Source organism: Myodes glareolus, chromosome 8 (genome assembly GCF_982192425.1).
Source record: "Myodes glareolus chromosome 8, mMyoGla1.1, whole genome shotgun sequence".
Classification (NCBI taxonomy): domain Eukaryota; kingdom Metazoa; phylum Chordata; class Mammalia; order Rodentia; family Cricetidae; genus Myodes; species Myodes glareolus.
Window position 1 is genome coordinate 62,275,996 of NC_142033.1, and position 10,891 is coordinate 62,286,886.

A 10,891-nucleotide genomic window follows, 5' to 3' on the forward strand; every position below is an offset into this window, starting at 1 on the left:
GAAGTAAAAAAAAAAACAAAACAGAAAAGAGACTGTAAGGCAGAGGAGGAGAACGGGTGGGGACAGGAGAGGATAATAGGGAATGAACATTTCTGAACAACATTATATGGATATGTGAAAATTTCACAATAAAGCCCATTATTTTGTGTAATTATTATATACTAGTAAAAATTGAAAAGTTTTGCCATTAAGAATAAAGTACCTCATGCTGGCTACATTAAAAGAGCAATACTGGTTACCCACGGCCTACCCTGAAAGCAGAGATAATCTCAGACCTCGCCCATGACACTCCCCGTGCAGTTGTCCATGCTCAGCACAGCTGGTAGGGTCTTCCAGGTCGAATGGAGTGGAAACTGAGCCTTCTAGCACATTCCACCTGCAGGAGCATGACTTCTGTGGCTGTGTCTCTTGCCAGGTGCTGTGATGTTGGAGGAGGCCACCTTTCCCCTAGACCCTGGGGTACCTGAGCAGCCTTTTTGGCCTGGCTGACTAAACACGGGTGGGATGCCGCAGAGTATGCAAATGGCTCCTCGTGACATCGTAGGGTCTACTTTGGACTCTTAGCTAGGGTGTCTCTTATGAAGGGCAGAAGTCAGGAAACAATACACTTGCCTAAACTTGAAATCCTCGTCTTCATATGGGCTACCAGACAAGCGAGTGGCTCTGTCCTGACATTGATTATAATGTCAGTGGACCGTCACTTAACATTGGTTCTCTTCAGGTTAAAAAATTTGGAGAATTTCTCACCTCCCAGGTACTCAACATAGAAATCAAAACCATGCATGTCTCTGCATGTATCAGGCCCACAACACAAGGCCATCTCAGGACACTCCTAATTCATTTTGGAGTTGTAGGTATTTCTAACACTAGCCAAGGAAACACATGTCGCTCTCAGAACACAAAAGGTATAGCTGCCAGAAGATTCACTCGATACAATGCTCAAGTCCCAGAAAACTAGGTTAGAGAATGTGGTTTCCTCAGACAACTCCTTTTAAAAACTGTACCCTTTCACCAGACGGGGGGCACATGCCTTTAATCCCAGCACTTGGGAGGCAGAGGTGGGTGGATCTCAGTGAGTTCAAGGCCAGCCTGGCCTACAAAGTGAGTTCCAGGACAGCTAGGACTGTTACATAGAGAAATTCAGTCTAGAAAAAACAAAACAAACTTTAAGCTTTCAAGTATCTCCCTCCATCCAATTTCTGTTTTCTACTAGGACTTAACCTTCTCTTTATAAGTTTTCCATCTTGCTGTTATTATCCCATGATAACATGAGGACCAGAGGGGCCAACTTTCCTAGAACTGAAGAAGTATAAATACCTACCAGTCAAGTATCTGCTCATGTGACCCATTTGAACCTCAATTTTCACCGAAACAACAACCAAAACCCTTAGTGCGTCTACAGGCTGTTCTGGTTGACAGTCGATATGGTTATTTTGATGCTTCCTTTGGTTTACAATCCAGAAACTCAGGTTCTCCACAGACACCAAGCTTTGCCAAAGCATTTAACAGAGGCACAACGAAGAGAATGAAACAACAACCTACAGAATAGGAGAAAATCTTTGCCAGCTATCCATCTCACAAGGGATTAAAACCCAGGATACGTAAATATAAAGAACTCAGAAATACAAACACTGAAAGTAAATAATCTAATCAGTAAGTGTACAAACAAACCGAATAGACCCTTTACAAATACTGAGATTGCCATCAATTCTAGTAAGGGTTCGCCTGGAAAGGTCATCTCAGAGGACACTGCTGTCTCAGCTCAGCACTGAATATGATGATGTAGTCTCAGCCCACACGACTCCAAGGCTTCCCAGTGTGGTAGGAAAGCTATCGGTATCTAAGAACCAAGCATAGGCCAAACCTGCCAGATTTTGAGGACAGGAGTCAAATCAAACTCATGCTGGCGTTCCCTGGAGTGCCTAATATTCCACCTGGCCTAGAATAATTACTGCATGGCAACTGTCACCCCCAGGCTCAGTCTTTCCAGGCTCCTGAGAAATTCTTCTCTACCTTTGGCTAGGAGAGACGTCCAGGCTTCCTTCCAACATAGTCATTAACCTCAGTGCTGCCATCTGATATAACTACCCCCTTATTGTCCACCACTTCCTTGAGAGCAAAGACTGTAGCAGCACTGACTCCATTCTTGGTGGCCTTTAGACAAATGAAGGAGGGAGACAATGACTGAGTGACTGAATGAGCGAGGTCTCCCAAACACCTGGACCGTTCTCCTTCTCCCTTCCTCTCTGAGGTGCACCCTATATGGGAGTGTCTTTTTTTTTTTCAGCTTGTAGGAACTTTATTTTCCTTCCACCTTTATTCCCTTTGCTCAGGTGTCTGCAGAGGAATTCAGGACCACTCAGTGGTGTCTCCAACTCACTCAGTGGCCTGCGCTGTGGGAGCTGCTGACCAATCCTCAGTGGCTGGCTGGGCACTCCAGTCTTCAGTAGGGAACTGCTGGATGGGTACCGAGGGCCCCTGCACACCCTCAGACCAGTCAGCCACCTCTGGCTGAGCAGCAGTGAACTCAGGAGCTGGTGCAATCCATTCGCCCTGAAATTCCTCCTTGGTTATGCCTTCTCAGCAGCAGCCTGTTCTTCCTTCTCAGTCTCCTTGGGTCTCTGTAGAAGTAAAGATCAGGCATAACCTCCCATTGGTTATGGGAGGTTGTGCTCACGGGAGATAGTGCCCACGCATGCGGAGTACTTCCCGGGCCAGCATCTGCCACATCAGACCCACTGAGTGGGCTCCCTTGTTGTTGCAGGGGATGGCGATGTCCACGTAGCACAGAGTGTCTTTATGCTGTGAGTCCTTGTGCCCTTATTGACGTTTTCAGGGCTGTTTCTGGGGTTCTCACCCTAACATCTTCAGTGTTTATGTGAAGAGCGTGGTCCCATGCCAACTTGCATAGTGACAGTCTCACCACAGAGAAGGACCACTTATCTTCTCCCTTCCTGCCTTTCCAGAATAATAACCAGAAATTTCGGTAACACATGGATGAGGGGGTAAATTCAGACATGAGGATCTCTAGAACCGTCTTCCACTCTATGAACATTTAGTACCTGTTGTGTCTGTGTGTTCTATGACACGAGATCATGTGTGTGCACAGATGTATGTAATTATGTGCAGAGATACGCTGTAAAAGAATATTAAAACATTAGATTTCTTTAAGAAATATTTACTGTTAAAAATAATTTACTGAAAAATCTGAGATGGTTAAAAAAAAAGCTTGATTTGAGGGGAAAATTTACTATAAAATAGCAAAACAACTCACTACCACTACCGCCACTGTCACCTCTACCATCATCAGCACTACCTTCACCACCGCCTCTACCACCAGCACCACCTCTACCAGCACCATCTCCACAGCTTCTGTCACTACCACCACCTCCATTACCACCACCTCTACCACCACCACCTCCACCACCTCCACCACCATCCACCATCACTTCCTCCATCACCACCTCCACAACCACACCCACCTCCAGCACCACCTCCAGTCACGAAAGCTTTTCTAGAAGAAAGAGTAGTGTTTGTATTAACTGTTAAAAGAGAAACAGCGAAGTTGTCTTATGGGAAATCATTGATAGTCTTAAGCATGATAACTTACTAGAATCCCCAGTAATCTCTTTTTGATTAATCAAAAATAGAATGAAGTCATCCTTCCGATTCATTCAGAATCTGGAACAAGTGAACATCCCTAACAAAAGGAGTTAATACTAAATGTGTTTGAAGAATTCATTCTCCAGAAGACTGGGGCGGTGTGGCGTGCATTCCTGCTCACAGCTGTAGCATCGACACTGCCTCTTGCTGCTCTGAAAAGAGAATTTAGCAGCAGGTGTCTTTTGATTTCCTAAACAGGGACTCAGAATATTCCATTAAAATTTGGAATGCACAGTTTCCTCATAGTTTCAACAAGAATACCTGCTCACGGAATTTTACTGTTTGTGTAGCCAGCCCCATTACCTCTGACACTGAATAGAGTTTTATATTGTCATCTGACTCAACAGATTGATACTGCTTAATGCACCAAATCAGCACTGTAGTGATATTTCATTTGTATTTTAATAGATAAAGCTTGCCTGAAGATCAGAGGGTAGAACAGCCCCATTGGTCAGCCTTACAGACCAGGCAGCGGTGACACACACCTTTAATCCCAGTAGCCACACTAGTGTGCCATAGAGACCCGGTGGTTGTAGTGCATGTCCTTAATCCCAATCCTAGAAAGGAGACAGCTCTCAGACAGTCTCATTCTAAGGATTCCTGGAGTCAGTATCACCAGTTCAAACTGAGGTAGAGGTTAAGAACCAGTGGCTGGCTGTTTCACTTTTCTGACCTTCAGGTTGAACCCCAATATCTGTCTCTGGGTTTTTACTAATTGTGCTACATAGCATTTTCCTCTTCTGTTTATGAGGTCGCTTCTGAAGAAGAGGGTTGATTTTTGGTGAGCCTGGCTTGATAGGCTTGCTCTTAGCTAAAGCTCACCTCAGAGCCCAAACATACCCACTCACACACTTTCTGGTGGCCACAGCAGCGGGGCAATCACTGGAGACCGTGGAGCTATCCCAGCCGGGATGAAAGAGGCATTCAGACAACAACCCTCACTGGTGGGCATCTACCAGTTCATCAGTAACATCCATTGTGTCCATTGTGGCTCAGCTTTGCCAAAAGTCGAACTGCATTTATTATCTAAACTCTTTGATAAAGAGTTTGACCAAGAATGATTAGAATTAGAATTCCAATCTCATTAGAAACACCACTGTGAGCAACATGGGCAAGTGCCGTGAGATTCTGTTGTTATACATGCACTGTGAGCGATGCACGGGCAAGTGGGGGCTGGAGAAGAAGACCGGAGAGTGCAGAGTGTCACACAGTTAATTCAGGGCGTGCTGCGGCCAAGATTCCCTATGAGTTGTATCTAGAATGAAACCCTACCTGTGACAGGCTGGCCTGTGGAAGCTCCCTGATGACCCAAAGGCAAATATTTTCAAATGAAATTCCATTGTGCAGAGTTATCTCTTCGCCAGCCCCTGGGGCCCACAGATTCATCTGCCCACACAGTAAATCCACCTGGCTCCAAGCGAACAGGAACTCAGTCACTCGTTCTCCAGACGTTCCCTGAGCCAGCCAGGTGGGAGGAGGTCAGGTTACGGATGTTGGGAGTCCTGGCTTTCAATTTGAGATCTACTCTTGCCAGCTCTGGGAACCCAGACCCGTTTACTATTGTCAAGTGCCAATTTCTCCATCTATAAAACAGGAAGAGCTGCTAGAGATGGGGAACATGGCAGGGCTCTAGAGGAAACAAGCTCAGGGTTTGGCAGCTATAATTAAATGGCATGGTCCTTTTACTCTGTGCATAGATGCCATTGCTGGAATCCTCACCTCATCTTTGCAAGGGCGATCTACACTTTGATCACGGCCACCAGGAGGGAGAGGAAGGACTTCCAAGGCAGAGGGCTCATGGTAAATGCAAACCCCTGCTCCCTGGATTCCACCCAGCACTTCCCTCCAGGAACTGGCTCGCTCTGAGGGGCGTGGCTGGGAGGAGCAGAAATAAAGCTCCACAAGTATGTGAGTTGTAAAAACTCAGGCGGCCTGGGCTCCTGTATAAATAGTCGAGTCTGCTCCCCGGCTGTGAGAACTGGAAACCTGCGCCCCCTGGCACACCTGGGCCTGCATGCTCACAGAAAGGTAAGTCTGGGTCTCTTAAATAGTTCTTTAAAAAAAAAACATATATATGTATATATGCGCATATATATTATTATTTATTATTATATATATAAAATAAAATATATAGAGTTGCTGTTGTTATTGTGTGTATGATTGCAGGGGTGGGGACTTACATACTGGGAGCGGAGGATAGCTTGTACTTGTAGAAACTGGTTCTCTCCGTTCACCTTTGTATGGACTCCGGGCATTGAACTCAGGCTTGTTTGAACTCAGGTTGTCAGTTTTGCACAGCAAGTGCCTCCATCTGCGGAGACGTCCTGTCAGCCCCCTTCTTAAAAGTTGCTTTACCCACCCGACGTCTCAGCTGCTGGACCTCCCTGGATCTGGATAGCACCGTGGAGCCAGGAGAGCTGCATCCCAAAGCCCCAAGACCCAGGTGTCTCCCTGGCTTATCTAGCCTCCTGCCTAACCCCTCATTGCTCCGGTCCAAACTCTCTGAGGGCTTTTTCCTTTTCCAGTCCTATAGGTTGGCAGAGACCTTGGCAGAAGTGAGTTCATAGCCGTTTCCTGAATTTTTCCTCCTTTTCAGAAAAAATCTCTCTCTCTCTCTCTCTCTCTCTCTCTCTCTCTCTCTCTCTTTTTCTCTCAAAGCAAAGATAGTGTGGTCATCACATTTGGTTCCATACCAAGCTTTGTACAGTTTCTTGTTTTATTGCTTCTTATTAATATCTTCTGAAGTGCAGAATAAAGGTGAAAAGCAAGAAGTGAGACGTAAGTACTGATAGAGAGACAAACTCTGGTTTCCCCTCCACCCAACTCTGCTCATGAAGGGACCCTGGGCAACTTGCTTATCAGTCTGAGCCTTAATTGTCCCAGTAGTTACCTGGGGTGTTACGTTAACAGCTCTGGGCAAGACTCCTGTGGATGTATAAGAGGGGAGAGAATCAAATGCCGGGCACACCTAATAGATTGTGAGTAAATGTGGGCTTCTCTTCTGCCTTTACCTACAGTTTCCTTACCGTGTTAATTAATACACCATAATTTTGTTTCTAAAAAAAAGCATTAAGTAACTATTTCTTGTATGGCCGGCACTGTGCCGCTGAACTCGGCATGAGCCTCATCTTCAGCCTTGCAGTCTCTACAATCTGAAGTTCATCCCTCTGCACCTCTTTCCCTTGGCCCCATCAAGTTCAATGGCCTCCATGACCTTGCCTTTCTGGGCTCTTCCTCATGAATTTCCCCTCTAGTACCACAGCTACACCCAGCCCGGTGTGCCAACCCTGGGCATGTTCAACTCTGAGTCAACATCTTCTCAGGACATTTCTATGGCTCCTACTACATCCTTTCACAACCAGTGATCGTTGGAGCCAAGGCAGATTATGGGGAAGAAATCCAGCTCTCTCTGGAGATAGAAAAGGGGTCAGTGATTATTTCATTCAACAAGTTCCAGAGGGGAAGAGTGGCCTTTTCAAGATTAAACAGGACTGAGAAGGGAAAAAGTCCCTAGTTGATGCAGTTTAAATTTCTCCGATTGTACTTATTTTTATTTTTTTTATTGATTTTATTGAACTATACACTTTTCTCTGTTTCTCTCCCTTCCTCTCCCCTTTCCTTCTGCCCTCTCCAGAGGCAGAGATTGTATCTCGTAAACTCTTTAAGGTACCCGTGCTTTCTCACCCACCTTGATAATGTTCAGTGTTTTGTTATATTGTCGGTGTTCAGTGCATGTTGCATGGGTAGAGGAAGGACTGAGAAAGTGAGAGAGTGAGGGAGTAGCTGAATGAATGGAGGAGAGTCGTGGGTGAGTTGGAACTTTGCTGGAAGTGGACATGAGAGCTGTCAGGTTGCTTGGCAGACCTCTCAGAGCGGGCAAGCCTGTGTTGAGGGAGGCAGCCGGCAGTCCTGCCCCATTGGCTGCTGCCACTCACGCTCCCACCTTTGTCAAACAGGTGTCCACCCAGCGGAAGCCATGAGAATCCACAGCCTCCTCCTGCTCTCCTTCCTTCTCCTGGCTGCGCAGGTGCTCTCAGAAAGGGTCAGAAAGGGAGCCAAGAATGCACCACACAACACAACAGAGGACGGTGCATCTGCCCCCTCGGGCAAGGCCCAGAATAAGCAGAGAAGCAGGACATCCAAATCCATGACCCACGGCAAGTTCCTCACCAAAGACCAAGCCACCTGCAGGTGGGCTGTGGCTGAGGAGGAGCTGGGCATCAGCCTGAAGGTCCAGTGCACTCAAGAAGATCGAGAGTTTTCTTGTGTTTTTGCGGGTGACCCATCTGGCTGCCTTGAACATGACAAAGACCAGATCTACTGGAAGCAAATTGCCCGCATGCTGCGCAAACAGAAGAATATCTGTGGGAACGCCAAGAGTGTCCTGAAGACCAGAGTGTGCAGAAAGAAGTTTCCAGAGTCTAACCTCAAACTGGTAAACCCCAGTGCACCCGGACACATGAAGCTCAGGAAGGAGAAAGCAGAGGTCTCCCCAAGGGAACACAATAAGGATCAAGAAGTTTCCTCCATGGGGCCAAACAAGGTCCAAGAGGACCTCGTGCCCAGTTCAGCTGTGACCCCGACGGTGGCTATCAAAGATCCGGAGTGCCTAGAGGACCCAGATGTGCTCAACCAGAAGAAGGTCGCCCTGGAATTCTGTGGAGAGTCTTGGCGCTCCCTCTGCACCTTCTTCCTCAACATGTTACAGGCCACGTCTTGCTAGTGAAGTTAGAGGGAGCAGCCTCAGACGCGAGGAATCACATCACCGGTGTCCGCTGCAAAGTTCCCCGAGTTCCCCACAAGTGACAAACTTTCGTGTACCGGACTGCAGTGAAGTATTTAAACAGTTTTTGTAAACTTTGTTTTTGTGTTTTAGGATTTGCCTTTTTTTTTTCTTTCACATCATTGGATGTACTTTTCAGACTCTTTACCTCAGTGTGTTCGTCTATGGACCGCCAATTTAAGTGCATATAAGGAGTGGAAAAATCCTAGTGAGGATTTCCACGCAAGGAATTGTTGACTGTGTTTATCAGGATAATAAAGTTCTGGGCATTGTCAGAAACACCACCGACCACCGTTTCCTTTCTATGCTTCTTGTTCCGAAAGAACTTGTGGCTCATTGTCAACACGTTTCCAGATGCTAGTAGATAGAAGATTGACTTTAGGGTCTGTTGGTCCAAAGTTCTCCCCCCAGACAATCCATCCCATATTTTCTTTGTACCCAATGCCCTGTATTGTTTGGTCTCTGTTGAAATATAACCACCAAGATCTGTTTTCAAGTGGGATCCCTTGTGCATGGTGTCATGTACTGACTTGTCAAGATATTGCAGATGGTGAAAGAGGAGGTAGTTTTTGGAGCCAGGAATACTTTAAATTAATTGTGTTATTATCATTATCGTTATTGTGTGTGTAAGTGTACACACATGTCATGGTGTGCATGTGAACGCCAGAGGACACCTTTGTATGGTTGCTTTCATCTTTGCACAGGTCCCAGGGGTAGAACATGGGCCATGAGCCCTGTGAACCCAGCTTTTTTACTCCCTGGGCCATCTCACCAGCCTCAGGACCCAGGACTTACAGCCACCGAGAGCGTAAGCTTGAGGACTCACGTCAGAACTGCCCCTCGTCCATTCACCATATGTAGAGCTGTCCTTACAGAGCTCACTGGGGACAAAGGTCTGACAGTCAGCCGTGCTCTATGGTAACAGCTGTAACAGAAGGAGGGACGTGCTGCTTGGGAAACTGGAGACGCAGTGGTGGGAGATGTGGGCTGAGCTTCCCAGGGCACCCATGATAGAGCTCCACTCTGGAGAGCATATTTAATAATGAGATGGAGGGGCTGGAGTCATGGATTCGCATTTCAGACCACTGGCAGCTCATCTAGAGGGCCTAAGTTTGATCTCCAGCACCCAGATGGCAATTCACAACCATCTGTAACTCTAGTCCCAGGGGATCCAACACCCTTTTCTGATACATAGACATATATGGAGGTAAAACACTCATACATACAAAATAATAAAATCATATCAATGCTTTAAAAAAAGAATGAAATGAAGTCCAGTAAGACACATTCGACGTGACAGTACATGTGTACAGCAAAGCTATGCGGAAGTCCCAGAAGCTGGGAGGGATCAGGCGGCTGGATGACACATGTCGTCAAGGCTGCTCTTAGCTGCGTACATTTAGTAGGAGAAAGGTGAAGTTATTTTTGAGTCCAGAGTTGAGGAGAGAGGACTTCCCAATGCCTTGTTACATCTCACCCAGCGGGGAAAGGAAAGAGACAAAGTTGGTTTAAAAAAAAAAAAAAAGCCCCGCCCTTAGCATTTCTGATGCTGGCAGAGAGGAGTCTGTTGTCCTGCTGCCAACAGTCTTCAGCTATCGTCACCCTCCCAGGACGTGTGTCAAAGGATGCAGGAGGCGGCACAGTGACATTAGGAGGACATCAGGACCTTCATAAGGCCTACAAGAGTTATTTGACCTTCTAATGCTTTTGATAACATGACAGGTACCTGTACAAACTCACGCTAGACAAAATCTTAGCCTAGAGAGAGTTGGGAAGGGAGTCCCAGCCATAGCTGAGGAGATATGATCATTTGATAGCAGCATGGAGGGAGAGCTTTTGCCAAGGGTGTGGCCCTTGGTAGGTTAACCACATTCCACTGAAAGGTCACGTGTCCAGCAGTATAAGGGCAGCACAAATTGAGCTTGATTGGATTAAAAAATAAAAAAGAGGACACAGAGTTAGGTGGGTGGGATGGATCTGGGAGAACCTTGGGGAGGGGAGTAAATATAATCAAAATATATTGTCCAGAATTCTCAAAGAATTAGTCAAAAAGCAAATCTAAAAAGAAAAGTCAGTCAGTCACTTGTTACAGGTCCGGTTCTATGCCAAGACTCTCGCACAATTGTATCCTTTCACCCACTGACTCGTCCATTCTTAGGTGGTTTACGGAGCTCGGACTCCTCCTAGGTGTGTTCCGGGTGCCGGGCACTCAGAACGTAGTACGGATGACTGTTCTGCTGCCAGAGCTTTCTCACTGAAGGGGAGAGCGGTGGCCAACAGAATCCTTCAAGAGTGGGAGAGGGAAAGGGAAGTGGGGAGGGTCCTGGTGGGTGAGGAACATGGTAATAACCTTTCCGCAGCTGATGAGGGACCTCTCTCTGGAGGGGAAATTTGAACGTAGATCCAAACACAGCGATGGAACCAGGTGATGTCCAGTGTTAAGGA

The 10,891-nt window shown here is 46.7% G+C and overlaps 1 protein-coding gene across 4 annotated transcripts; it reads left to right on the top strand.

The window, feature by feature from the left end:
• Nucleotides 1-5,534: 5,534 nt before the first annotated feature.
• Fgfbp1 (fibroblast growth factor binding protein 1) lies at nucleotides 5,535-8,727 on the top strand. 4 transcript variants are annotated; one of them, XM_085691921.2, is made up of 3 exons: nucleotides 5,583-5,691; nucleotides 5,944-6,218; nucleotides 7,620-8,727. In XM_085691921.2, the coding sequence occupies exon 3, from the start codon at nucleotides 7,640-7,642 to the stop codon at nucleotides 8,384-8,386; it is 747 nt and encodes a 248-aa protein (XP_085548047.1). In that variant the 5' UTR covers nucleotides 5,583-5,691; nucleotides 5,944-6,218; nucleotides 7,620-7,639; the 3' UTR covers nucleotides 8,387-8,727. The 4 variants fall into 4 exon arrangements, with proteins under 4 accessions (XP_048271174.2, XP_085548047.1, XP_085548048.1 ...); XM_085691922.2 differs by having other exon boundaries at nucleotides 5,944-6,106; XM_048415217.3 differs by lacking the exon at nucleotides 5,944-6,218 and having other exon boundaries at nucleotides 5,535-5,691.
• The last annotated feature ends 2,164 nt before the right edge of the window (nucleotides 8,728-10,891 follow it).